Source organism: Oncorhynchus nerka, linkage group LG12, assembly GCF_034236695.1.
Source record: "Oncorhynchus nerka isolate Pitt River linkage group LG12, Oner_Uvic_2.0, whole genome shotgun sequence".
Taxonomy (NCBI): Eukaryota; Metazoa; Chordata; class Actinopteri; order Salmoniformes; family Salmonidae; genus Oncorhynchus; species Oncorhynchus nerka.
Window position 1 is genome coordinate 21709325 of NC_088407.1, and position 26811 is coordinate 21736135.

The 26811-nt window shown below is 43.1% G+C and overlaps 1 protein-coding gene and 1 long non-coding RNA gene across 3 annotated transcripts; both read right to left on the bottom strand.

The window, feature by feature from the left end:
• Positions 1 to 1044: 1044 nt before the first annotated feature.
• Positions 1045 to 18203, bottom strand: LOC115137950 (microfibrillar-associated protein 3-like). Its single transcript, XM_065025399.1, is given in 9 exon segments — positions 1045 to 2973; positions 3172 to 3467; positions 9164 to 9443; positions 9446 to 9584; positions 12666 to 12767; positions 13640 to 13746; positions 16838 to 16870; positions 17074 to 17139; positions 18113 to 18203. Coding segments are annotated over 4 exon segments (1287 nt in total). The 5' UTR covers positions 9488 to 9584; positions 12666 to 12767; positions 13640 to 13746; positions 16838 to 16870; positions 17074 to 17139; positions 18113 to 18203; the 3' UTR covers positions 1045 to 2304.
• Positions 18204 to 18281: 78 nt separating this feature from the next.
• On the bottom strand, positions 18282 to 26271 carry LOC115137951 (uncharacterized). 2 transcript variants are annotated; one of them, XR_003864872.2, is made up of 4 exons: positions 24913 to 26271; positions 21261 to 21328; positions 20907 to 21089; positions 18282 to 18629 (listed from the first exon to the last, which is right to left on the bottom strand). It is a non-coding gene; the product is annotated as an uncharacterized LOC115137951 (long non-coding RNA). The 2 variants fall into 2 exon arrangements; XR_010465287.1 differs by having other exon boundaries at positions 18282 to 21089; positions 24913 to 26268.
• Positions 26272 to 26811: the final 540 nt, after the last annotated feature.

Below are 26811 nucleotides of genomic sequence, written 5' to 3' on the forward strand. Positions count from 1 at the left end.
GTACACAGTGGCAGAATACCTGACCACTGACTGACCCAAACTTAAGGAAAGCATTGACTATGTACAGGACTCAGTGAGCATAGCCTTGCTATTGAGAAAGGCTGCCATAGCCGGTCTTGAGCCAGGTCAGCCTATGTGCACACTACATGTGGAAACAGCTGCACTTCCTAACCTCCTGCCAAATATGACCATAGAGACACATATTTACCTCAGATTACACAGACCCACATCACAGCAACAATATTTGTGACCGGTTGCCACAAGGGCAACCACTGAAGAACAAACACCATTGTAAATACAACCCATATGTTTATTTGCACATATGACATCTCTTCATTCTTCAGGAACTTTTGTGGGTGTAATATTTACTGTATATATTGTTTGTTTCTCTATTCCACTTGCTTGAGAGAAAATAAACACTTGGTTAAAGAACAGAAAGAGGGACTATGCCACCCAGACTTCCAACACAAACCAGTCTCTGTGAAGGCCTCCTTTCCTGTGAGAGTTGGAAGCAGTACAAAGACAAAGCCTAAAGTCAGCTTCTAATGCCAGTCAGTTTACACTGTCAGCTCTCTCTCTCACACACGTCTCCTATTACAGGGATCGTTCAAGCTCTGTCAGTCACTGGCCTAGGACTGGTTTTCCATTCAAATTCTTATCTGCTCTACAAGCCTTTGTGCCTGTCCTTTTAACATCCACTGGGCTAGTTATATGCGTGTGTGCACACTGCCCTCGGTATGCGTCACATTACGCATGCTTAGGTTAGTTTGCTTCCCTTGAACATTCCTTCCTGCCAAGATGAGCAGTGAGCTAAAACAAATGTTTTCTTGCTAGCTTGCGACCCATCTATAATGACCACCAAAACTATGGTTACAAGAACAAAATGGGTGCCTTTTGTTTTGGTGTAGTGGGAGCCGGCGAGGCTGATTGGGGGAATGAATCAGGTGACGATGAGGGTCCTCAGAGAAAGAGCGAGGGAGGGAGAGGCCTAGGATGGCCCATAATGTTTTGTTACTGCACAATTCAAACCAAACTGGAGGAAACCATGGTAACACACAGATTTTATTTTCACTTCAAAAAAAAAAAGAGCATAGTTTAAAGCAGAGCAACATCAACCCCCACCCAGACTATTAAGCAGATAAAGTATTTTAGTCCTGTTAAAAGACTAATCCCAATACATCGCACTCATTTCACATGCATCAGACTGTCAATGAAGCCTCTAATTTCAAACACGTACAGAGGGGAAGGAGGCTGGGGTTTGAGACCCAATTAAAACCAGATAAGAACATTCACATATTACAAAAAGGAAATGGGAGAAAATAAGATGGAAATATTGGAAACAGACCGTATAAAGGCGGCAAAATTGTAAAACGTCTAACATCTAGGAAGTCAAAACACCACAGGGGCATCATAATAATAATACATGTCATTTCTCTAAATGTTTCAATGAACCACACTAGAAGGCTATAGTGGCTATGCAATTGTTAATTACGTGCATCACAGACCAGAAGGCCTGAAACATCTAGGTCTTCAATCATCCCCTGAAATATTATTCGTGATCCAATAATTCAGCCGTTACAGAAGTTATATCAGTCTATATAAATCACTTGTATAGAGTTTAACTGACTAAATTTGACTATAGACCACACTTTCATATCCATATTTTTTCTCAGAGTCCAGCATGCATTTGACGTACTATAACATGACACTGAAACTTCAGGTCGGTTGGTTGTAACAGTGGTAGGATAATGTGCAGTCTTTTCAAGCTGAAACAAAAGAAGCCTTGGTGGTCTGTTTAGTAACAGTGATTGCACAATGTCAGCTTGAAGAGCTAATTGATGAATTTATCATAAAACGGAATAATACTGCAAAGAGATAAAAGCATAACCGTCAACAAGTCGATAGTTTTTTTTCTTCCTGAAATCGATTGAGGAAATGCTTGAAACGAAAAACAAACAGCTCTTTCGTCTGCTTACTAATACTAATTAAATGGCCCTTTACAATGCTTTATACTTACGCATATCGCTTGTTGGTTATCCTCTCCAGCCACAATATATTCAACATGAAGGATGATGATTATACTCGATGTCTTATCAAGTTGATTTATTGGAATCCAGACTAGGTTATTAGAATATAATCCAGATGGACCTACATACGTAGTATCTAGGTTCCAGTTTTAAGCTAGTTCTGTTGAGAAGTGAAATAAAATGACCTTTTCTTGACATATTCTATGTTTTTGAGGGTGGGGGAGGGAAATGCATAGGACAGGATCGTTCATCCCATTCTTTTTTTCCCTCCTGTTGTTTACACATAGCTTTCGTAAATCACCTGACCAGGCTGTAGCTTAGTAGTAACCTCTGGATCTGGCTCCGCCTCCAGCTCCACCCCCAATGCCGCCTCCTCCACTGGCTCCTGCTCCGGCTCGGAACCCTGCTCCTCTTGCTCCTCCTCTAGGTGCAGGGGAGCCAATGGCGGAGGAGATGAAGGCGTGGCCTCGGCCAGAGCCGGGGCCTCCATGGGCAACGGGGGGTGGATGGACACCTGGATGGCGATGTGTTGAGGCTGCTCGTGCAACGACGCGTCGTCAGAATCCGCTGCAGTGGATCCAGAACGCTCCCTCTCTCGCTCCCTATCTCTCTCCCGGAGGATGGTGAAGACGTCGCCGGGCCCCACCCCGACCAGGGCCCCCTGCACCAGGGCCGCCCGGCATCCCAATGCCCCGCCCATGTGGTGCCCCTCTGGGGCCTGGCGGAGGAACGTGTGCCTCATCTCCTCAACCCCCACCACTTCCAGGATCTCCTCCATGAAGGTGCGGCAATTCATGATGAGCGGGGGCAGCGGGATGCTGCGGGCCAGCTCCTCGATGTAGCGGGCAAACTCCATGGTCTTGAACTGGGTCACCTTGGCCAGCTCCAGGGTCTTGGCTGACGTGATGATGGGGATACGCTTGGCGATTTCAAACGCCTTCTGGAGCTTTAAATAGAAGAGAATAGATTGGAATTTAACTTTATTGGACATTAATTATCATGGATGGAAATGTTTCGATTCTTATTTTATTAAAAACATCACCTATGTACATTCAAAACAGTTACACACTCACTCACCCACCCACAAAGTTACTAGCTATGTCTTTGTACGGTCCTCACAAGTATAGCCAAATGCGACACAAACCTTCTCGGCGCCCTCAGTGCGGAAGAAGTCGTTGATGGCCTTCTCAGTCTTCTTCAGGTGGCTGCTCATCATGCAGAGGCGCGTGATGTTGAGGATCATGATGATGGTGAAGGTGACGAGGCACACGACCACGTAGTAGGCCCCCAGGTCCCCGCTGTGCAGGACCACGCGCATGGTCACCGTGCAGTTGGCGCTGCCGTGCACGTTGGACGCCATGCACGTGTACTTGCCACGGTCGGCGAACGTGATCTCTGTGATGTTGAGGATGCCATCGTCCGTCAGCAACCACTTGTCACCTTTCGGAGGAGAAAGAGACAGACCGAGACAGTCATTTAGAGGACTGTAGCTTCAAAATCGGTCCCCACCAATTAAACCCAAAATTCACCCAAACCAACTGTAGGTTTTTCACATTAACAATGGTAAAAGACAGACTTAACTAGAACAGCTCATGATACATTGCTACAGAAATAAATATCATACCATAGAAACAGGGTCGATTTTCCTTTCAAGGAATGGGCTATCCTTTCTATGGATCAATCAAGTCACAGGAGGCTGCAGAGGGGAGGACGGCTCATAATAATGGCTGTATCGGAGCGAATGGCATCAAGCACCTGGAAACCATGTGGAAACTATGTGTTTGATGCCATTCCATTAACACAGCCCGTTCTCCCCAATTAAGGTGCCACCAACCTCGTATGATTCAAGGTTAGTGCAATATGCATTTCCTGGTTGCAAAGACAGCAGCCAGGCCCAGGCTATGCTAGACTGGAAGGTATCTACTAGTTTTTCCAAGACAGTCACATGCAACAGCTTTTTATAGCTAGCTGCCATGCTTTCTGAGAAGGACTTTGGGTTTGCACTGCATAGAAAGAAAATTAATAGAAATTCCCATTCAACCCCCCCCACCCCCAAATTCTAAAATCATTCTATTTTTATGCTTCCACTGTACTTCTTGGGTCCTGAAGCCACTCTATAGCTCTCCCTCATCATGTTACTTTTGGAATCAGGCTAGGCCACTAATGAAATGCATGTTTTTGGCACAGAGCTCGATTCATTCATTATCCCCCATAATCTAGGCCTATAAAGGACTCCTGTAATTAATTTATTGCAACAAATAGTGATTCATTAGGTTGCATAATTGATATTATTGAGTGATAATATTATGCCAACTGCAGGACTGTCCTCGAGCCTGCAATCCAGCAACCAGCTATTTTTAAACATACTTTGGATTGGAATCCTCGACCCCCCCAAAGCGGACCAGTCTTCCCTTTTTATTAGTTACTGAGAAACCATCTTTGTTTCATTCGTCCACTGTTGATACAGTCCAAAACATGTTGCATGTCAACAATCAAGTTTTCTAGATATGGAACTTTCAAAATACAGTGTCACAGTACGATGCGTTTTGTTCCTTGTTTATTTATAATTCTCCATTCCAAATGGCACCCTATTCCCTATTTAGTGCACTACTTTTGATCAGGGCCTATAGAGCTCTGGTTAAAAGTAGTGTGACTTAATAATAATAAATGGGCCTTTGTAGTGCTTTTCAAGGACCCAATGTCGCTTTAAAATGTATAGAAATTAAAAAGAAAACAGGAGTCAAAACAAACTAAACAGACTAAACAAAACATGAATAAAGAGAGGGTGGGGCTCAAAGAAGGGAAAGGGTAGGCCTTTTCAAAGAGGTGGGGCTATAGGAGGGACAAAGATAGTGATGAACGCCGAGTCACGGATGGCTAGAGGGAGGGAGTTCCAGAGCCTAGGAGCAAACCTGGAGAAGGTCCTGTTTCCGAAGCTTCGACCTGGGGATGACAAGGTGAATAGAGAATAGGGTGCCATTTGGGATGTAGACTGATCAATATTTAAATAGAGAGTGGGGCTGAGGGAAGCTGCATTCTGTCTGGGAAAACACCATGTGGTGCTTGCTGGTGAACAGGGAGACAAACGCCTGGAGCGGAACACAAACAAACAAGCTATCATGTAAATGTTGAACCAAGGAAGTAGCCAGCCACACATTAAAGCGTGTTACAAACATCTGTCCACTGTCGAAATTGGTTTGTCTTCCTCTACTACTAGGCTAATACTACTGCTGATACAACTAATCTTGGTATAATATCCAATTTATTAAGAAGCTCTTTTGTTATACCTATCAAGGCTAAATATCCTGAACAAAAACATTAACGCAACATGCAACAATTTTACTGAGTTACAATTCATATAAGGAAATCAGTAAATTTAAATAAATGAATAAATTAGGCCCTAATCTATGGATTTCACATGACTGGGTAGAGGCCCACCCACTGGGGAGCCAGCCCAGACAATCAGAATACAGGAGTAATGAATACTCCTCAGTTTCATCAGCTGTCCGGTTGCAGGTCTCAGACAATCCTGCAGGTGAAAAGCCAGATGTGGAGGTCCTGGGCTGGCGTGGTTACATCTGGTCTGCAGTTCTGAGGCCAGTTGGACATAATGCCAAATTCTCTAATACAATGTTGGAGGCGGCTTATGGTAGAGAAATTAACATTAAATTATCTGGCAACAGCTCTGGTGGACATCCCTGCAATCAGCATGGCAATTGCACGCCCCCTCAAAACTTGAGACATCTGTGGCATTGTGTTGTGTGACAAAACTGCACAATTTAGAGTGGCCTTTTATTGTCCCCAGCACAAGTTGCACCTGTGTAATGATCATGCTGTTTTATCAGTTTCTTGATATGCCACACCTGTCAGGTGGTTGGATTATCTTGGGAAAGGAGAAATGCTCACTAACAGGGATGTAAACAAATTTGTGCACAAAACTTGAGAGAAATACAATATTTGTTCTTATGGAACATTTCTGGGATTCTTTTTATTTCAGCTAATGAAACATGGAACCAGCACTTTAATGTTGTGTTTATATTTTTTGTTCAGTATGAATGTCATCCTGGCTATATTTCACCATGGTCTACATTGACCACTATTCTCCTATCGCTGCATGAAGTGGCATCATCTGACATTGCGTTAGAACATCAACGTACGTAGGCATGTGGTGAGACAGTGGATGGATGGATGACTTCGCGTCCCTCTCTCTCTCCAGATTCTGACAGCTCATCCTGAGTGGGTGGGTGACTCAGAAAGAGAGAGTCTATCACAGAATGCGAGAGAACATGAAACCAATTCTGGAGGCGAGTAGTGTTAGGCTTAAGACAGAGCATGAATAGACTAGTACACACACACCTTCGCTTCCCACACACTTAAATCCATCAAGGCTCCAGCCTCTCTGTCGCGTCTCTAAAAAAACTGAATGCGTAAAGGAAATGTACCGGGGAACCTGGACATCAATTTATTTCCATGAGACTAGAGAGACTAAGTGTATACACCCCTGCCCCCGTGTGAAGTGTTTCAAGGCTTCCTTCGAAAGTACGTGAGTGTGTGGAAAGCAAAAGCTCTCTAAAAAACAGGTGTCGACAGCTATAAAAGAATAGTAATGCGCAACAGGGAAGAAACAACTGTTGTGTATGTCATAACAGGTCTGTGACAGAGCCTTGTGGAGCATGAAGTCTTCTACTGACTGGCTCACCGTCATCCATGAGTAAAATAGCCCCAGCTATGACCACAACAAACATCAATCTAAACATTGACAAATGTATTAATGTTGTTTGGATGCTACAGGTAACAGGCCCTAGTGGTTCAATAATGATTGTTGTGCCAGAACAAGTTCCAACAGGTCTGTTCAAAATGGAACCCGCAATGCTCATTTAGCATTCCTGTTTTATAGCAGGTGACTCACACGGTTAAAAGCTTAGACCCAGACAGTATTCTCTCTACATCTTTTCTACATACAGTATTCTCTCTACATCTTTTCTACCCAGACAGTATTCTCTCTACATCTTTTCTACCCAGACAGTATTCTCTCTACATCTTTTCTACCCAGACAGTATTCTCTCTACATCTTTTCTACCCAGACAGTATTCTCTCTACATCTTTTCTACCCAGATAGTATTCTCTCTACATCTTTTCTACATACAGTATTCTCTCTACATCTTTTAGACAGTATTCTCTCTCTTTTCTACATCTTTTCTACCCAGACAGTATTCTCTCTACATCTTTTCTACCCAGACAGTATTCTCTCTACATCTTTTCTACCCAGACAGTATTCTCTCTACATCTTTTCTACCCAGACAGTATTCTCTCTACATCTTTTCTACCCAGACAGTATTCTCTCTACATCTTTTCTACCCAGACAGTATTCTCTCTACATCTTTTCTACCCAGACAGTATTCTCTCTACATCTTTTCTACCCAGACAGTATTCTCTCTACATCTTTTCTACCCAGACAGTATTCTCTCTACATCTTTTCTACCCAGATAGTATTCTCTCTACATCTTTTCTACCCAGACAGTATTCTCTCTACATCTTTTCTACATACAGTATTCTCTCTACATCTTTTCTACCCAGACAGTATTCTCTCTACATCTTTTCTACCCACCCACCTGTTAGTATCCCCCTATTACCCCCTCCCACCTGTTAGGATGATCCTATTACCCCCCCCACACCTGTGTTAGGATGATCCTATTACCCCTCCCACCTGTTAGGATGATCCTATTACCCCCTCCCACCTGTTAGGATGATCCTATTACCCCCTCCCACCTGTTAGTATCCTCCTATTACCCCCTCCCACCTGTTAGGATGATCCTATTACCCCTCCCACCTGTTAGGATGATCCTATTACCCCCTCCCACCTGTTAGGATGATCCTATTACCCCCTCCCACCTGTTAGTATCCTCCTATTACCCCCTCCCACCTGTTAGTATCCTATTACCTCCTCCTACCTGTTAGTATCCTATTACCTCCTCCTATTACTACCTCCCGCCTGTTAGGATCCTACTAGTATCCTGTTAGTCTCCTGCCTGTTAGAATCCTGTTAGTCTCCTGCCTGTTAGAATCCTGTTAGTCTCCTGCCTGTTAGAATCCTGTTAGTCTCCTGCCTGTTAGAATCCTGTTAGTCTCCTGCCTGATAGTATCCTACCTGATAATTCTATCCACTAGTATTCTACCTGTTAGTATGCTAATTGGATCCTCCTACCAGTTAGTATCCTATTAGTTTCCTACCTTTTATTCTCATATTAATATCCTACCTGTTAGTATCCTACCAGTCCCCTACCTTTCAATCTCCTATTAGTATACTATCCGATGCCATTCATATTTACTAACAACCTCCCTCTTTTATGACCTACATTCAGCTCAATACTGTATTATGTATCTACAAACAGTTAGGTAGTGGCAGTGACCACCAATCTGCCTCCATATAGGTACCAGTAGATAGATTACAACTGAAAGAGAAAACAATGACAATAGTATCCTATCAATGCCAGCAATATTATGTACTTTATCTAGTATCTGAAGTTAAGTATTGGCTGTAACTTTTTAACTCTTGAGGTTTTGGAAAAAAAAGAGGGGACAGGCCAGCTTGTTTGGTTTGTTATCATCATGGCTTTGATGTATGATTATGCTTATCTGCTGGGTTGGCATTGCATAATCGCAGCAAATAATCCCCTTTATATATATATCATCATAGTCTGTCATAATGCAACTACTCAATGTGACCTTCCTATGAAATACCCCCCACCCCTCTCTGTTCTTCCTCCCTCCGTTGTACACAGCACACTATTTTTTTTTGACTGTAGTCTACAAATGCTGCCCTTTGGCCATACAAAAACTTAAATACAGAGGGATTTAGTCAGTAATTTACAGAGATTGAGGCTATTTTAACTATAAATCATAATTCTAGCTTTTTTCATGACAGTTTGTGTTAATGCCTGTCATCCTCTGCGTCAGACGGTCTGCATAGTCACACGATTTATTTCATAATGCCTTATTATTGAAATAGAACTTGAATGGTAATGCCTTAAGCCGGACACTGGCAGTTCAAATTGGTGTTGAGAGCTGCTGATTCTGTGGCTAAAGCCACATCAAGGACATTATTGATAACTGTACATTCAATTAGCTTGACTTACTTGTCTCCGTGTCCAGCAGGTCTCCATGCGAGTTGAACCACTTTATATTCGGTACAGGCTCTCCAGTGACGTTGCAATCAATCAGCGCGCAGTTACCTTCGCGGGCGATGATCTGGCTTACTTTCGAGAACACCAGGGGGACAAATCCACCATCTGCCACCGTGCCGTTTTCTGTGCTGTTTCTATCTGAAACCGCCGATAGAACCCCGGAGGTGTAGAGGCTGATAGTGGACAGTAGCAAGAGGCTAAAACCGTAGCCACTTGACCGACTCATTTTTTCCCCTTCTTCCTGACGGTAGCTTTCCCCCGAGGATAGTTTGTCATGCCACTCGCGTCTTCATGTTCAACACATACTGGCTATCTCCTGATTGCGGTAATGAAAGGCAATTTGGTATTCTGCTCCAAATCTTGAAGCATTCCACTGGAAGAGGAAAACAATTAAAGAAAGAAAAGTACTCATGAACATTCTGAACAGTTGGTTTGTTTAGATAGTAATGATTTCTCTGCTGAACCAAAAGATAAGGCCAGGGACCTTCGGTTGGTAAATGACTCCGACCCAATAGTCTTTGACTCCGACAACAACAAAGAAACACTAACAAATACAATAACAGTTTTTTTTACTGTAAAGCCAACAATGAATGTAATATTGTCGTTACAGCAACAGTATCTGCTAATGCATTGTTACAACATAGAGCTGCAATGTTACAGACATTATAGAATTATAATATTGACGCCTACATAATATTTATTTTCGGTCTATTTTTATTAGCTAACGTTAGGCCTAACGTATTGTCTAAAATCAGTTGCTTGATAACAATAAATGCTGTTAGTTAGTAGTATAAATATATTTATTTGACCGACAATTTGAATGCAAAAAAGTAGCTAACCTAGCTAGCTATTCTGGGCTATTTGCAATAGTAAGCTAATATTGGTCTGGATGCAAAATAGTGGAGGCTTGCTAGCAATCTAACGTTAACGTCGCTAGCCAGCCTGGAAAGGACACAACGGGTTGGCTAACTAGCTAACTTCTTTGATATAGCTAAACGGCCAAGTAGCTCACATAGTATAGTTCGCTAGTTAAATGTAATGTTTAATATAGTAACGTTAGCTATCTAACATAAAAATAATCAACCGTTACTGTAGCTAGTAACGTTACTAGGTACAGGGAATGATGAATGCTAACGTTAGTAGCTAACCATCATCATAGCTAGCGATAACGCTATCTCGATTAATAACGTTTTCCAACATCTGATTGCATACTTACACAATAGTCGTCCACTGTTATGTTTGCGGAGCTAGTTACTAAAGATGTTTTATCGTTATGCGGTCAAGAAGGAGAACGCCGTCTGTCTTTCGGACACCGCTGCGTTCCGCTATTTATTCGACATCCTCAAATCTCTTGTCTTTTGCTCAGCTGGCGGCTTGACACAACATTCGTTCGCTGCAGCGTTCAGCTTCCCTACCCTAGTCAAATTACAAGCAAGCAGCAAGAAAACTAGGACGGTCATTGGCAACGCACCAACTTTATTTGATCCGACCTGAAGGGGTGCACATGGCAATCATGAATGTGTCATTAGTGGAATTAAATGTAGCTAGAAAAGTATGATATTGATTTAAAAAAAAAAAAAAATTGCAATAATTGAAAAGAACATCATCACTTCTTTTTATTTTTTATTTAACTAGGCAAGCTTGTTAATAACAAATTCACTGGCCAAACCCGGACACTGTGCCAATTGTGCACCGCCTACACCCTGGAATCAAACCAGGGTCTGTAGTGACACCTCTAGCACTGAGATGCAGTGCCTTAGACTGTTGCGTCACTCGGGAGCCCAAGCTTCTTCCAAGAACTAAAACACAGCAACTAAAACATGTCGTTTTTTCATGAATGAATGAAGTGCATTTATGAACTAAACTGTAGGCTACATTTAGGGCTTACTGCTTTGTGTCTGCCCTTTGTCTTTCTATGAAGTCTAGGACATTAACATACAGTTCTCCAGACTGTAAACAGAGGCCAGTGTCTCACTCTCTCTGAGATCCAGGCAGTTTGCCATCATCAACCACTGCATTGTTCAATCTGATGGATGTAACTACAGTACTGAAGACTGACGAAGTGGCCAAATGTGGTTCTATTTAATCCTCAGCCTTCCCTTTGTATATATAAATGACCAATGAGATGAGTTGTATTCAGAACACGACTAATTTGAATAGGCAAAATAACTAGGATACAAACAAATTAAATCAATGCTATCAGTAGCTTACTGTATACATTGCAGGCACACTCTCTTCACACATTCTCTCTCCACACACTCACACACAAACGGTTGTAGTCAAAAGAGAGTGTATAAAGTTCAGGTAAAAATAACAAACTGTTTGGCTCAACCCAAGTAGGTCATATCTGCCTTCCGGGGTGGATTATTGACCGACCTGGTCGGTGCTTTAAAAGCATGAATCAATCTCTGAAATGGACACATGCTATTAAAAGACTCCATTCATTAATCCATAACCCTAGCTATCTCGCATTAGCAAGTGTTGATATTGTGGAAAAAGTGTTAATTTCCCAATAAATATACACAGCAGAGTTTCAATGAACTGCACATTCAATTCTAAGCAGGAGTGAGACATAGGGGTTGCTTCAGATGAAACACAAACACATGGCCAGCTGCCTAGGTGCCTCTCAAGTTAGAAAAACAGTTAAAAACAATTCATATTTTTTTGTTCAGAAATGCTTGGGTCAAATAATGCTGATTTAGTTGCAAAGATGTTAACAGAGTTACACAGTGCTAGCTACTAAACTAGGCCGATGACTGCCACATGGTGATTACAGTTACAGTGCCTTGCGAAAGTATTCGGCCCCCTTGAACTTTGCGACCTTTTGCCACATTTCAGGCTTCAAACATAAATATATAAAACTGTATTTTTTTGTGAAGAATCAACAACAAGTGGGACACAATCATGAAGTGGAACGACATTTATTGGATATTTCAAACTTTTTTAACAAATCAAAAACTGAAAAATTGGGCGTGCAAAATTATTCAGCCCCCTTAAGTTAATACTTTGTAGTGCCACCTTTTGCTGCGATTACAGCTGTAAGTCGCTTGGGGTATGTCTCTATCAGTTTTGCACATCGAGAGACTGACATTTTTTCCCATTCCTCCTTGCAAAACAGCTCGAGCTCAGTGAGGTTGGATGGAGAGCATTTGTGAACAAGGGGGCCGAATACTTTCGCAAGGCACTGTATCTCCAAGGCAAAATGTGTATCTTGTCCGAGGTAAGTTAGCGTCTCTGTGATTCAAGTGTGAATTAGTGTACAGTATTTGAAATATATATATATCTCTGTCAATGAAAATAGTTAATATTTTTGTTATCTGAGGTACTCCTTACAAAGCTTCCTTGATGAGTGCAGAGCCTCTTGAAAGCCAGTGTAAAAAGAGAGAGAAGATATATTTATTACTCATTTATTGAATTCAAGTGTGTGTGTGTGTCTGTGTGTGTGTTTCTTCACCTCATCGATCTGTTGCGGTGTGGAGAGGGAGAAGGCCACTCTGACATAAGGACAAGGGTCTGAGCTGTTGATCATGAATACACCTCTAGGGACGAGCAGCACCTAGGACAACAGACAATATTCAACACACCAGGACCTACATACCAAATCTCATGACAGAGCCAAAACTGTGGTGGTGGTGTGGTGATGAACTTATATCATAGCCCGGAGACTCCATTTGCCCTCACACTCACATACACACACACACACACACACACACACACACACACACACACACACACACACACACACACACACACACACACACACACTCTTATCTTGAAGCTCAGAATTATGTGTCTTAAAACTGCTGCTTATAGATTCTGTGTGCTGATATTAGAGTTGCTCTTTGTTTCTTCCTCTCCCAGTCCCACTCTGCACATAACAAGCCTAATAATCTACTGCAAAAATATTAAATTGTTTCGTGCTGTGAGGGAAAATCCCGCATGTTAGATTATAAAATAAAATCTGAAAGTGTTCCCTGCTATTTTCACATAGAAACAGACCAATCAGAGTGGATTTGGAGTGTTCTCGTGTGGGAGGGGAAACGGTGGGTTTTTAAATCCGTTTGCCTTGGTGAATACTGGCTGTTTTCCATCCTATCCCACATCCTATTCCTGACAACACTAGCCCCGCCCTGCAAACCTCCTGCTGCTGATCATGATGCATGAGTAGAACTAGAAACCTAGACAACCAAATAACACAAGACACACAGTAGGGTTACCTGTAGCCAACCTGTCCTTAATATCCCAAATATAGATCATTTTAATGACAGGAACCTCTCAAAGATGCATGACTTCAGTATAAATGGACTATTTTAGAACCCCAAGCATAATCTCATTCAGTCAAACAGGCTGTATTAGTTTAGTCAGTGTATGTGTCAGCTGTGGTGAGCCCGAGGTAAGGTGTGTGCGTGTGTTTGTTTGTGTGTGCACCTTCTCCTCCAGAGCTTTCTAAATGATTAGATGCTGGGTGTCTGCAATGCCCTTCAGTTTGATCCACAGGAACATGCCTGCAGCTGGAGTGCACCACTCTGTCACATCTACACACAGACACAACACACACACACACACACAGGAAAGAGAAACAGAAGGGTTGGGTCTGGGTGCAGGGATTGTTTCTTGAATTATGCCTTTAGCAAAACGCTAATTCCTCTATAGACTTTTTTAGTTATAACCTTTTGACAAGCTCCTAGCACTGTGTTATGTGATGGCTTTATCATAATGTTAGGCTTTGATGGGTTTGGATTTCTGAACTTTAATAGTTATTCATCATTAGTTGTAATAGAGACCTGAGGGGTGCCATAGCCGAGGGGCTACACCAGAGGTGAAGGGTTATCTGTAGGGGGAAAGTCCTGAGAATAGGAAAAGCGATCCCGTGGCAGGCATTGATAAGGGGAGAGAGCCATGGATTAATGATGAAGGGGGTCCAGGTCAGGTCAGGTCACGTTAAGGGAGAAAGAAACGTTTATGGCCCATATCACTTAGTTTCCTGCCTAGCAATACAGATCCAACATCGCTAAACATTGTGTTCTGAGAATATGAAACATACTTATTCATGTCACTGAGGGAGAGAGGGTAATTTTTACATTATGTCGGGATATGTTGTTGTTAGCCATCAGGGATCCTATAGGAGGGATCCTCTGGGAGGAGAAGAGACACAGCCTGGAACTAGTCACCATGACAGCCGTGAGTTGGGGAGGAGTGAGAACTTTGGGTTAGAGGTCAGGTCAGATGAAGTGAGGGAGAACAGATATCACTAAGGTTCTGTCTAGCAACAGAGATGTATTGGCTGTTCAGATGTGTAGGAGGAGACTCAGCATAGGAGAAAGGGTTAAATATCAATGCTTGTGTGAATTTCCTGCAACAACAGGGTGATCAAATTAAGACCCTACATCTGTAGGTGTGTTATTTATTCAGGTGACATTGGTACGACCTTTGACCTACCCATCTATGTTGTTGAGGACACCATCCTGACCCCAGCCATGCAGCAGTTGGGACACAATGAGCTGGAGAGGGGGAGATGGAAGTCACCACAATCTCGACACCAATAACCAAATCTCGTGCGCACGCTGGCCAGCTACATTTTAATGTTTTGGTAGTCATGCGAGACTTCTCACCAGCCCCCACTGAGCAATAATGTAAGGTACTACCAACCTTTGAGAACTTGACCATGGAAAAGGAATATACAGTATAGCTATGTCATGACCGTATTTTTGATTTATTTTCTTCTCTCACATTGTAAACAAATGGAATGAACTCTTTCTATATTCCATATTGTCTATAACATTCCATACTTCTGTATCATGTACATGTACTGAGGAGAAACTGAAGTGACGATCAGACCGACCGATGTAATTCCATCTATTCTAGGGCGCTAGACAGTGTGCTTGTTCTTTAATCACACATCCTCATTTATCTATTCCCTAACTTCCTCCTGCGTGTGAGTGAATCACGATGACATGCAGTTGGTCTACAAAGAGCAGGCAGTGACTGAGTGGGACTGGCTCTTCCAGCCAGTTCGTGAAAGGTGAATTAGCATTGTGTTAACCTCGGTGATGACACTGATTAAACTACCAACACTTTCTGTCTACTCTCATCTACAGGGAAACGTGGGAGTGTCCGCCTATTGGCACCCTATTCCCTACACAGTGCACTACTTTTGACCACCCTGGTCAAAAGTAGTACACTATATAGGGAGTAGGGTGCCATTTGGGAGGTAATTACAGACAATTATGTCACTAATCTATACTGAGAATGTTACAGTACATTCACACAATTAAATGGAACACTTGTAAATCTCTCTCTCGATGATTGCATTTGTCTCATTAAAACCCAGCCAAACGGTCTCCTCTGGGAAAAGCACTTTAAAAGTTTTTTAATCATGGTGCTATTCACTAGGAACCAAAGGGAAGCAAACGGACCAAAATGGGGAGGGACTACCTAAACTTGTCCAATAAGAAACGCTTGTTCTCGTTTTCTGTTGCGAAACATTTTCCGACGGTGTGCACGGATGAATATCACCCAGGAGCTTTCCAGTTTTGCTCTTATTACAGTCACAGGAAAGAAGCCTCTTATGGTATTTAAAAAGTGACTAGAGACTAGACACAAAGTAGAAAATACAATCACATGAAATGAAAGATGGCTGAAGTTTTCATTACTACCTACCATGCATTTTAAAGGGGGGTGGTATGAAAGTTTACTAAGACATGCATGCTACATGTACATAATAGTAGTTACTTGTTTATTTCTACATTTATTTTAAAGGGGATGGTGGGGTAGTTTACTACTAGGCCTTCTTTTAAAGGGGAAGGTGGGGTAATTTATTACGACATGTATTTTAAAGGGGGTGTTGGGGTTGGAAGTAGAGGTTCATTCACCTGTGTGAAGGTGCTGGTGTGCATCGTAGAAGCCTGGATGTGTAGTACCACTCTGTCCACCAGCAGCTTGGGCCCACAGAGCCTACACACACACACACACACACGCACGCACGCACACACACATACACACACACACACACGAGTCCCTGTGGTCCATATTGACTAATACTGAAGGGAACACTCTCTGCTTTTGCATCCTGTGTGTGTCTGTGTGTGTGCAATTAAATTGTCAAACATAAACTGGAATATCAAGGTGCCACTAACAAGCTGTTTACACACATTCTGACTTAATCCCTCTGTAAACAAGTTCAGACGTGTAAATAGACAACCACATAGCCAACGTGTCTCATTGAACACTCTGACCTCAGAGGGAGAGAGACTACTACAAAATAGTTACACTGATATAACTAGTAATAGTGTAATAACTGAAACTAAACAGTTGTCTTTTTTTAACGATATTTTTAAAGTCTTTGTATGTTTATTGGATAGAGGGAGATAGAGGTGAAAGGTAGGAGAGAGAGTGCTGATTCGAATCCATTCTGGCAGTGGTACAACTGACCTCTGCTCCAGAGGCAGCAGCATAGACCACTAGACCACCCCAGACTACTGAACAGGCCTCTCTTGCCAAATAGATTATTATCTCAAAGAGATTAACCTGCATTAATAAAGGTTCAATGAAAACAGTTAACTTCCTACTTCCTCCCTGACTTCTAACCCCACATGGTTGCTTTGGAGATCTGACAGTGAGCCTCACCATAACGACAGGACCTTTGAGAAGGAGTCTGTCCTGATGATCCGCCCGTCAACGTCCATGGAGAGAAACGTGGGAGCACCGGGCGACAGACAGACAGGCAGGCAGGCAGACAGACAGGCAGACAGACAGAAACACATGAGCAGCCTGTTTATGATATACAGTAGGGGTGATGCCAGTGCTGTGTCCCAATAAAACACACAAAGTCAAAATACATGAAACAATTACACCATTTTTACCTTTTCAAACTGTAGGAAGTAATAGGGGTCATCCTCGATAATAAGGAGGTCATACTGTCTGGCAAGCTGTCAAAACGAGAACAAAAGCTGATTAGTTCTGGTGAATTAGACCTTTAGGGAAATCAATTTTCCACTCAGGTCAGAAAAGAACAAGCACAATCATTTCGCTCCCATATGCATAAGTCATTGTTTCAGTGTCAGTAGTTTTTACTGGCCCTGTGACCTGACCAGGACCGTGTCAAACTCCAGTCCCTAGTCATAGGCTGGTCAACATGAATCAGACCGTTAGGGAAATCATTAATGAGAACTAGAACAATGGATTCAGATTGGTTCCCTCTTTTCTTGGCTAATGCATAGCCCTGTTTAAATACTTTATAAATCCTTCCTTCCTTGTTTCCTTGAGGTAAGCACTGATCTATAACTGATTCAATAGGTGAAAGCAAGGTTACCAACTTCTTACTTTCACCAATTCAACCAATTCAAATCTGTGATTACTTCAAGGAAGGAAGGTAGAAAGGAAGGGTGCATTTTCAAGTATTTGAACAAGGCCTATATTCTCAGAAAAGGAGTGATATGTGGCACCACTTGTCCTCTTAGGGGATCCCTCTGAAAAAAAGCTCCAGATAGAACCATTTAAGATCAGATAGAACTCTTTCTGGTTCCAAATAGCACCCTTTAACAGGTTCTATTTGAAACCCAGGTTCTATTTAGAACACAAAAGGGTTCTCTCTGACCTGAAAAAGAAAGCCTATTTTCAAGGGGTTCTCCTACAGGGCTCCCGTGTGGCGCAGCGGTCTAAGGCACTGCATCTCAGTGCTAGAGGTATCAATACAGACACCCAGGTATGAATCCAAGCTGTATCACAGCCGGCTGTCCCATAATAAGGCAGCGCACAATTGGCCCAGCATCGTCCGGGTTTGGCTGGTGTAGGCTGTCATTGTAAATAAGAATTTGTTCTTTACTGACTTGCCCTGGTTAAATACAGGGACAATTGGTGTTACTTGGCACTCTTTTTTTCTGAGAGTGTATGGGTCTGCACCTTGTAGATCTCCCTCTTCCTCTGGGTGGTCATTCATGGTGGTCATTCATCCACCTCTGGCCTGCTCGCCTCCCTACCACTGAGGAAGTACAGTTCCCGCTCAGCCCAGTCAAAACTGTTCGCTGCTCTGGCCCCCCAATGGTGGAACAAACTCCCTCACGACGCCAGGACAGCGGAGTCAATCACCACCTTCCGGAGACACCTGAAACCCCACCTCTTTAAGGAATACCTAGGATAGGATAAAGTAATCCCTCTCACCCCCCCCCCCCCTTAAAATATTTAGATGCACTACTGTTCCACTGGATGTCATAAGGTGAATGCACCAATTTGTAAGTCGCTCTGGATAAGAGCGTCTGCTAAATGACTTAAATGTAAATGTGGTCAAGGAGGCCCCGGTGGGGTTTCCTCCATTGGGGATGGTGTAGAGGACCCTGGGTACGGTGCTGTGTGGCTTGTGGACATCTGCCAGGTCCCAGCGGGACAGCACCTCCTTCAGACCCCCCAGGATCATACCGTGCTGGTCACCGGAGGGAGGGAAGAATGGTGAAAGAGAGGGAGAGAGAGTGGGAGGGGGACAGAAAGAGAGAAAGAGAGTGAGAGAGTGTTTGTGAGAGAAAGAGAAGTGCTTCTTACTGCAGCGAGAGTTCCAGAGTAGGTAGATGCGTGGAGTAGAACGTCTCCAGGATTGACAAGCATTTCAAAAACCTACCAAAAAAAGGGGGAAAAATGATCCCGTACCCAGAATCAAAACATTCCCTTCAACATAGACAAAAGTATACTGAACACAAATATAAAAGCAGTCTGTAAAGTGTTGGTCCCATGTTTCCTGAGCTGAAATAAAAGATCCAAGAAATGTTCCATACACACAAAAAGCTTACTTTGTTCAAATTTTGTGCACAAATTTATTTACATCCCTGTTAGTGAGCATTTCTCATTTGCCAAGATAATCCATCCACCTGGCAGGTGTGGCATATCAAGAAGTTGATTAAACAGCATGATCATTACACAGGTGCACCTTGTGCTGGGGACAATAAAAGGTCACTCTAAAATGTTCTGTTTTGTCACACAACACAATGCCACAAATGTTTCAAGGCTTGAAGGAGCGTGCAATTGGCATACTGACTGCAGGAATGTGCACCAGAGCCGTTGTCAGAAAACTGAATGTTCATTTCTCTACCATACGCCGCTACCATGTCATTTTAGAGAATTTGGCAGTATGTCCAACCGGCCTCACAACCCCAGATCACGTGTAACCACACCAGCCCACGACCTCCAGATCCGGCGCCAATAATGAATTGCAATATGAGTGAAATTGAGTGAAATTGTTTTCCTTCAAAAAACATTGTAATTAAGTTTGTTAGAAAGCAGCTTTTCTGTGTTGGAATGGTGTGGACGTACCCCAACATCAGAATGGTGTGGGCATCTGTCATGAAAAATATTAGGAGAATGACATCATCCTATATGAGGAAATAGAAAGCATTTTTTGAACAGTCTGAAGTGTTTTTTCTCCAATTTATGCTTTGGCCACAAATACGAGTATAAGACGAGAGTCAACAACATTGCTTGGGTATGAGTTAACAGAATATAAACTTTCAAAAGTCAGATTTTCACTGGGACAGTTACTTTAACCTTTCCATTCATAAGGGTGAATTCTAAGTTTAGTTGAATTTTTATTTAAGTCAATGAGAGGCGAAGTGAAAGACGTGAAATTGGAGGTTAGGATTCATTCCATTCAGAATAACCTACAGTTACAAAATCTCACCCAATTCTCTTATCTTTTTTTACATTTCTATAGCAGCCAAGGTATGGATTAATAACATATTCAGTATTTGATGTGTGTATTGGATCCTGGGCTGCATAATAGGATGCCATTTGAGACTCAGCCTTGGCTTTATTGTCCCGGCATCTCTTATCAGCTGTGATTGAACCAATGCAGACCACACACACACGCACGTGCACACGCACGTGCACGCGCACACGCACACGCACACACACACACACACAGGTTGAGAGAGCTATAGACCAATACGAGACACTATTTATACAGATAGTAATAAAGCTAGATAAGGAGCCATTAGAGAGATAACCTCCCTTCTAACACTGCCATTGACTAGTATAGGTGTCATGTTGCCCTAACCTTTTCAATGTTGAACAGCACTGTGACAGGTCAACAGTTTAAACAGGCCAATGATTTTACATTGTAAACTTAGCCAATTCCAGACCATATGAATTGTGTGTTAGAGCTAGCCATGTACTGTATATTACTCTGTTTGTGTCAAGGGGACATTTTGGAGGCTATGTTCTTGTTGACTCTCCTATATTGTAGCAATACGAGGGTAGCCCTGACCAGGACACGAACCAGTAACTGTCAACCCAACACCTTAGCCGTTACGCCAAGAGATCCGAACCTCTTGACGAGGTCACTAGGTGTTGGGTTAAGGTTGTTACAATATCATGCTCTGAAGAAGCTTCCAGGATCTTTTAGAAGACTAGCCCTTTCGTGGGCTAAAATACTTAAGGGGGGTGTGGTATATGGCCAATATACCACGGCTAAGGGCTGTTCTTAGGTATAAACCCCCGAGATGACCTATTACTATTATAAACTGGTTACCAACGTAATCAGAACATCAAAAATAAATGTTTTGTCATACCCGTGGTATATGGTCTAATATACCACGGCTTTCAGCCAATCAGCATTCAAAGCTCGAACCACCCAGTTTATAAATCATAATAAACAATATCCTGGTCAAAAGTAGTGCAGCATATAGGGAATTGGGTGTTATTTCATACACACCCAGTGTTTCCCGCTGGAGGCAGAGTACTGTAGAGCCCTCTTCATCATGGTCTCGTCGAAGGTGATCGTGTCACCATTCTGTCCCCATTCTTCACCTGGATGGAGCAGGACTGGAAGGGGAAGGTGTCGGGAGCCCCTCCGGCCAGGGAGATCATGGAGGGGGAGACCTCTGCTGGAGCTCAGCTTAGGGGTGGAAGAGGGAAAGACAGGTTGGTTTCTCAAGTCTCATAATGAAATTGTATTGTGGCTTACACTGAACCAAATGATTTTACCCCAACACTTTAGGAACTGAATAAAATGAAATACATTGAACTATGGATCAAACCTGAAAACTGACAAAGAACCATGACTTACTCAACATTCGGATGATGGAGGGCGTCCGAGCTGCACTTACAGCTGTCAAAAACCGTTGTTCATGGCTCCTGTAAAATCAACACACAGGTAGGTTTCGAACAATTAACACTGACAGAGCCGTCTTTCCTGTGGTATGTCAACATTCCCGAGGAATAGAGATATACAATGTGACAGCGTACGATTGTTAACAGCAACACATGACATCATGCTGCATGATGACACATTTGACATAATTTACATTTGAGTCATTTAGCAGAAGCTCTTATCCAGAGCGACTTACAGTTAGTGCATTCATCTTAAGATAGCTAGGTGGGACAACCACATATCACAGGCATAGAAAGTACATTTTCCCTCAATAATGTAGCTGGGAGGGGGGGGGGGGGGCAGGTCGACGTGAGGAGGATAATTATCTAAGATACTGTTTGAAGAGGTAGGGACATATGGATGCTGTCTACTAATGTTGATTGTTGGGTCAAGTTACAACAAGACATAAAGACATAGTAAATACTGTTCACCCATCCCATGTGAATCATCTTCAGAAAAACGTGATTATGGTGTAATGATGAGATGTGTTATCCTATGTTTAGTTTGAGTGTGATATCCTTGGCACGTTGATAAAGTACCTTGTATGTTACTGGCAAGACAAGTACAGTAGTAGGTTGTGAACTAAACTCCTAAGTAGATACGGTTACTATGTTGTCCTGCTCCTGCATACAGCAGCACTGGAGTGGATTATCTTGCTAATAAAGGCAGCGCGAATAGAGAGCAATAGTAATGGAGTATTTTTGTAGGCACTAACTCTGCCATGGTTGGTTGGGCAAAGCCTATGGGAAATTGAATGGCGTTTTTGTAGGGGTTTTCGATAAATGCCAGAAACAAGGTCTGTGGTGAACACAGGCTGAGGAGAGTTTTGTTCTGTGAGATACAGTTAGAGGACCATTTTCTTTTCATGAGCCTGGTTTTATTTCTATTACAGCATATCGGATGACTCTCATTCATATTCCATTCACCCAGTTCAATGTAACAGTGATAGGTTTAGGCTACTACATGATACTCAAATGTTCCCTATATCCACCATGAGGTTGCTGCAACCTAGCCTATGAATGAAAGTTTACAATGTTGGTGCGCACACAGGCCGAGAGACAAATGTAAGGCACTCTTGCCTGCATCTAGCTGGTATAGGGTGTAATCATTAGTCCAACAGTTGCAAACAGGTATGTTTATCTCCGTTTTGTTCCATTTGCTTCCGTTTAAGAAACGTTTTTCAACAGAATCGGCAAAATGAATACACCTGATCACGGGTAAACAGAGTTCACTCTCATAACAGCAACGTTGTAATCATTTCAATTCAATTTGCTTTATTGGCATGACGTAGCAATGTAAATATTGCCAAAGCTTACTTTGGAGATTTGCAATATTAACATTATAAAAATTATTAAAATCAATGTTGTCAACGGGACAACAGTAATCAAGGGTCAAAATAACCAAACGCTGAACAATAACAATAATAATAGAGGACATGTGCAGGCTGGTTTGTGTCACTCATCTTATGCTGCTTGTGGACTTCAATGCACAACAGATCAGCTGCATGTGACCAGGCGAGAAAACCTTTCCAAGCCAAACCTCTACAAACAGTTTACATCGTTGTCACCATATTAGCTCAAGTAACCTCATAGTCAGTATAGTTAATCTTTGAGTCAACTACTCACCACATTTGATACACCGCAGTGTTAGCTAGCTATAGTTTATGCTTTCTGTACTAGATTAATTATCTGATCCCTTGATTGGGTGGACAACGTCCTCCGGAAGTTGTCATATTTACTATGTAAGTCTATGGAAGGGGGTGAGAATCATGAGCCTCCTAGGTTTTGTAAGGAAGCCAATGTACCCAGAGGAGGATGGAAGCTAGCTGTCCTCCAGCTACACCATGGTGCTACCCTACAGAGTGCTGTTGAGGCTACTGTAGACCTTCTTTGCTAAATAGTGTGTTTCAATCAGTTATTTGGTGACATGAATATATTTAGTATAGTTTTATCGAAAAAGGATAACTTTTAAAATCTTTGACAATTTCAATTTTTATGAAATTCACTGAGGAGCATGGTCCTCCCCTTCCTCTGAGGAGGAGCCTTCACTGATGAGATAATCTTCATCAGCAAACGACACTAGAATTTATGTAATAATAAAAAGACACAGAAAGCACAAGACTTCATAATTCATAAAGATCATGTTAACTGACTGATATGATCTCATAGAAGAAAACATAAAATCTCCTAAACCTGTGTTGACCTCAGACCTTATTTTCAGCATTTATCCCAAAACCCTTTTCCTTCCCCATTAATTTTTAACATAGGAATGGCTGAACGAACCAGAGGTAACTTATTTCCGGGTTTTAGGAATGTTTTATATATATATGGGGATACAACCATCCCAGCTCTGCAGATTTTGCTGCAAAGAGACATAATCATTAGATCATTTGTTTTGGTACTGTCCATATGTAGCTTGTTTTTGGTTGCAAGATCGGGAATGGCTGAAGAATTGCAACATTTATTTGGAGTTAACTCTGCAAATAGCACTGCTGGGTGATTTACAAAGTCACAGTCAATCAATCAACAACATAAGACAACTCTTAGCAAAAATGTTTATTTACAATATGTAGAATCTATGAGAATAGAAAGGTTCAGCACTTTTGTGAAACATCACAGGACAGTTGAAAAATATATGGTAAATAGAAATATAAACTGGATGGTGTTCAGAGATAGATGGACGGGGTTGAGTGGAGCTGAAGGATGGGACTGGATGGTGTTCAGAGATAGATGGACGGGGTTGAGTGGAGCTGAAGGATGGGACTGGATGGTGTTCAGAGATAGATGGACGGGGTTGAGGGGAGCTGAAGGATGGGACTGGATGGTGTTCAGAGATAGATGGACGGGGTTGAGTGGAGCTGAAGGATGGGACTGGATGGTGTTCAGAGATAGATGGACGGGGTTGAGGGGAGCTGAAGGATGGGACTGGATGGTGTTCAGAGATAGATGGACGGGGTTGAGGGGAGCTGAAGGATGGGACTGGATGGTGTTCAGAGATAGATGGACGGGGTTGAGGGGAGCTGAAGGATGGGACTGGATGGTGTTCAGAGATAGATGGACGGGGTTGAGGGGAGCTGAAGGATGGGACTGGATGGTGTTCAGAGATAGATGGACGGGGTTGAGGGGAGCTGAAGGATGGGACTGGATGGTGTTCAGAGATAGATGGACGGGGTTGAGGGGAGCTGAAGGATGGGACTGGATGGTGTTCAGAGACGGGGTTGAGTCGAGCTGAAGGATGGGACTGGATGGTGTTCAGAGATAGATGGACGGGGTTGAGTCGAGCTGAAGGATGGGACTAAAAACAAACAAAAGATAACTATCTAAAATGTTCTGTGTCCGTAAAATGTATATAGTATGTATAAGCTGGAAGTAGAAGCCTAAGAGTTGCTCACTATTAGTTCACTCCTATTAGGGGCGACTGAGATGGCCGCCTCGCTTCGCGTTCCTAGGAAACTATGCAGTTTCTTGTTTTTTACGTGTTATTTCTTACATTAGTACCCCAGGTCATCTTAGGTTTCATTACATACAGTCGAGAAGAACTACTGAATATAAGATCAGCGTCAACTCACCATCAGTACGACCAAGAATATGTTTTCCGCGACGCGGATCCTGTGTTCTGCCTTACAAACAGGAGTCCAGTCTCTTGACAACAAGGTTGACGAAATCCGAGCAAGGGTAGCATTCCAGAGGGACATCAGAGACTGCAACGTTCTCTGCTTCACGGAAACATGGCTTACTGGGAAGACGCTATCCGATGCGGTGCAGCCAACGGGTTTCTCCACGCATCGCGCGGACAGAAACAAACATCTTTCTGGTAAGAAGAGTGGCGGGGGCGTATGCCTCATGACTAACGAGACATGGTGTGATGAAGGAAACATACAGGAACTCAAATCCTTCTGTTCACCTGATTTAGAATTCCTCACAATCAAATGTAGACCGCATTATCTTCCAAGAGAATTCTCTTCGATTATAATCACAGCCGTATATATCCCCCCCCAAGCAGACACATCGATGGCTCTGAACGAACTTTATTTAACTCTTTGCAAACTGGAAACCATTTATCCGGAGGCCACATTCATTGTAGCTGGGGATTTTAACAAAGCTAATCTGAAAACAAGACTCCCCAAATTTTATCAGCATATCGATTGCGCAACCAGGGGTGGTAAAACCTTGGATCATTGTTACTCTAACTTCCGCGACGCATATAAGGCCCCGCCCCGCCCCCCTTTCGGAAAAGCTGACCACGACTCCATTTTGCTGATCCCTGCCTACAGGCAGATACTAAAACAAGAGTCTCCCACCCTGAGGTCTGTCCAACGCTGGTCCGACCAAGCGGACTCCACACTCCAAGACTGCTTCCATCACGTGGACTGGGACATGTTTCGTATTGCGTCAGATGGAAATATTGACGAATACGCTGATTCGGTGTGAGAGTTCATTAGAACGTGCGTCGAAGATGTCGTTCCCATAGCAACGATAAAAACATTCCCAAACCAGAAACCGTGGATTGATGGCAGCATTCGCGTGAAACTGAAAGCGCGAACCACTGCTTTTAATCAGGGCAAGGTGTCTGGTAACATGTCCGAATATAAACAATGCAGCTATTCCCTCCGCAAGGCTATTAAACAAGCTAAGCGTCAGTACAGAGACAAAGTGGAATCTCAATTCAATGGCTCAGACACAAGAGGCATGTGGCAGGGTCTACAGTCAATCACGGACTACAAGAAGAAACCCAGCCCAGTCACGGACCAGGATGTCTTGCTCCCAGGCAGACTAAATAACTTTTTAGCCCGCTTTGAGGGCAATACAGTGCCACTGACACGGCCTGCAACGAAAACATGCGGTCTCTCCTTCACTGCAGCCGAGGTGAGTAAGACATGTTAACCCTCGCAAGGCTGCAGGCCCAGACGGCATCCCCAGCCGCGCCCTCAGAGCATGCGCAGACCAGCTGGCCAGTGTGTTTACGGACATATTCAATCAATCCCTATACCAGTCTGCTGTTCCCACATGCTTCAAGAGGGCCACCATTGTTCCTGTTCCCAAGAAAGCTAAGGTAAATGAGCTAAACGACTACCGCCCCGTAGCACTCACTTCCGTCATCATGAAGTGCTTTGAGAGACTAGTCAAGGACCATATCACCTCCACCCTACCTGACACCCTAGACCCACTCCAATTTGCTTACCGCCCAAATAGGTCCACAGACGATGCAATCTCAACCACACTGCACACTGCCCTAACCCACCTGGACAAGAGGAATACCTATGTGAGAATGCTGTTCATCGACTACAGCTCGGCATTCAACACCATAGTACCCTCCAAGCTCGTCATCAAGCTCGAGACCCTGGGTCTCGACCCCGCCCTGTGCAACTGGGTACTGGACTTCCTGACGGGCCGCCCCCAGGTGGTGAGGGTAGGCAACAACATCTCCTCCCCGCTGATCCTCAACACGGGGGCCCCACAAGGGTGCG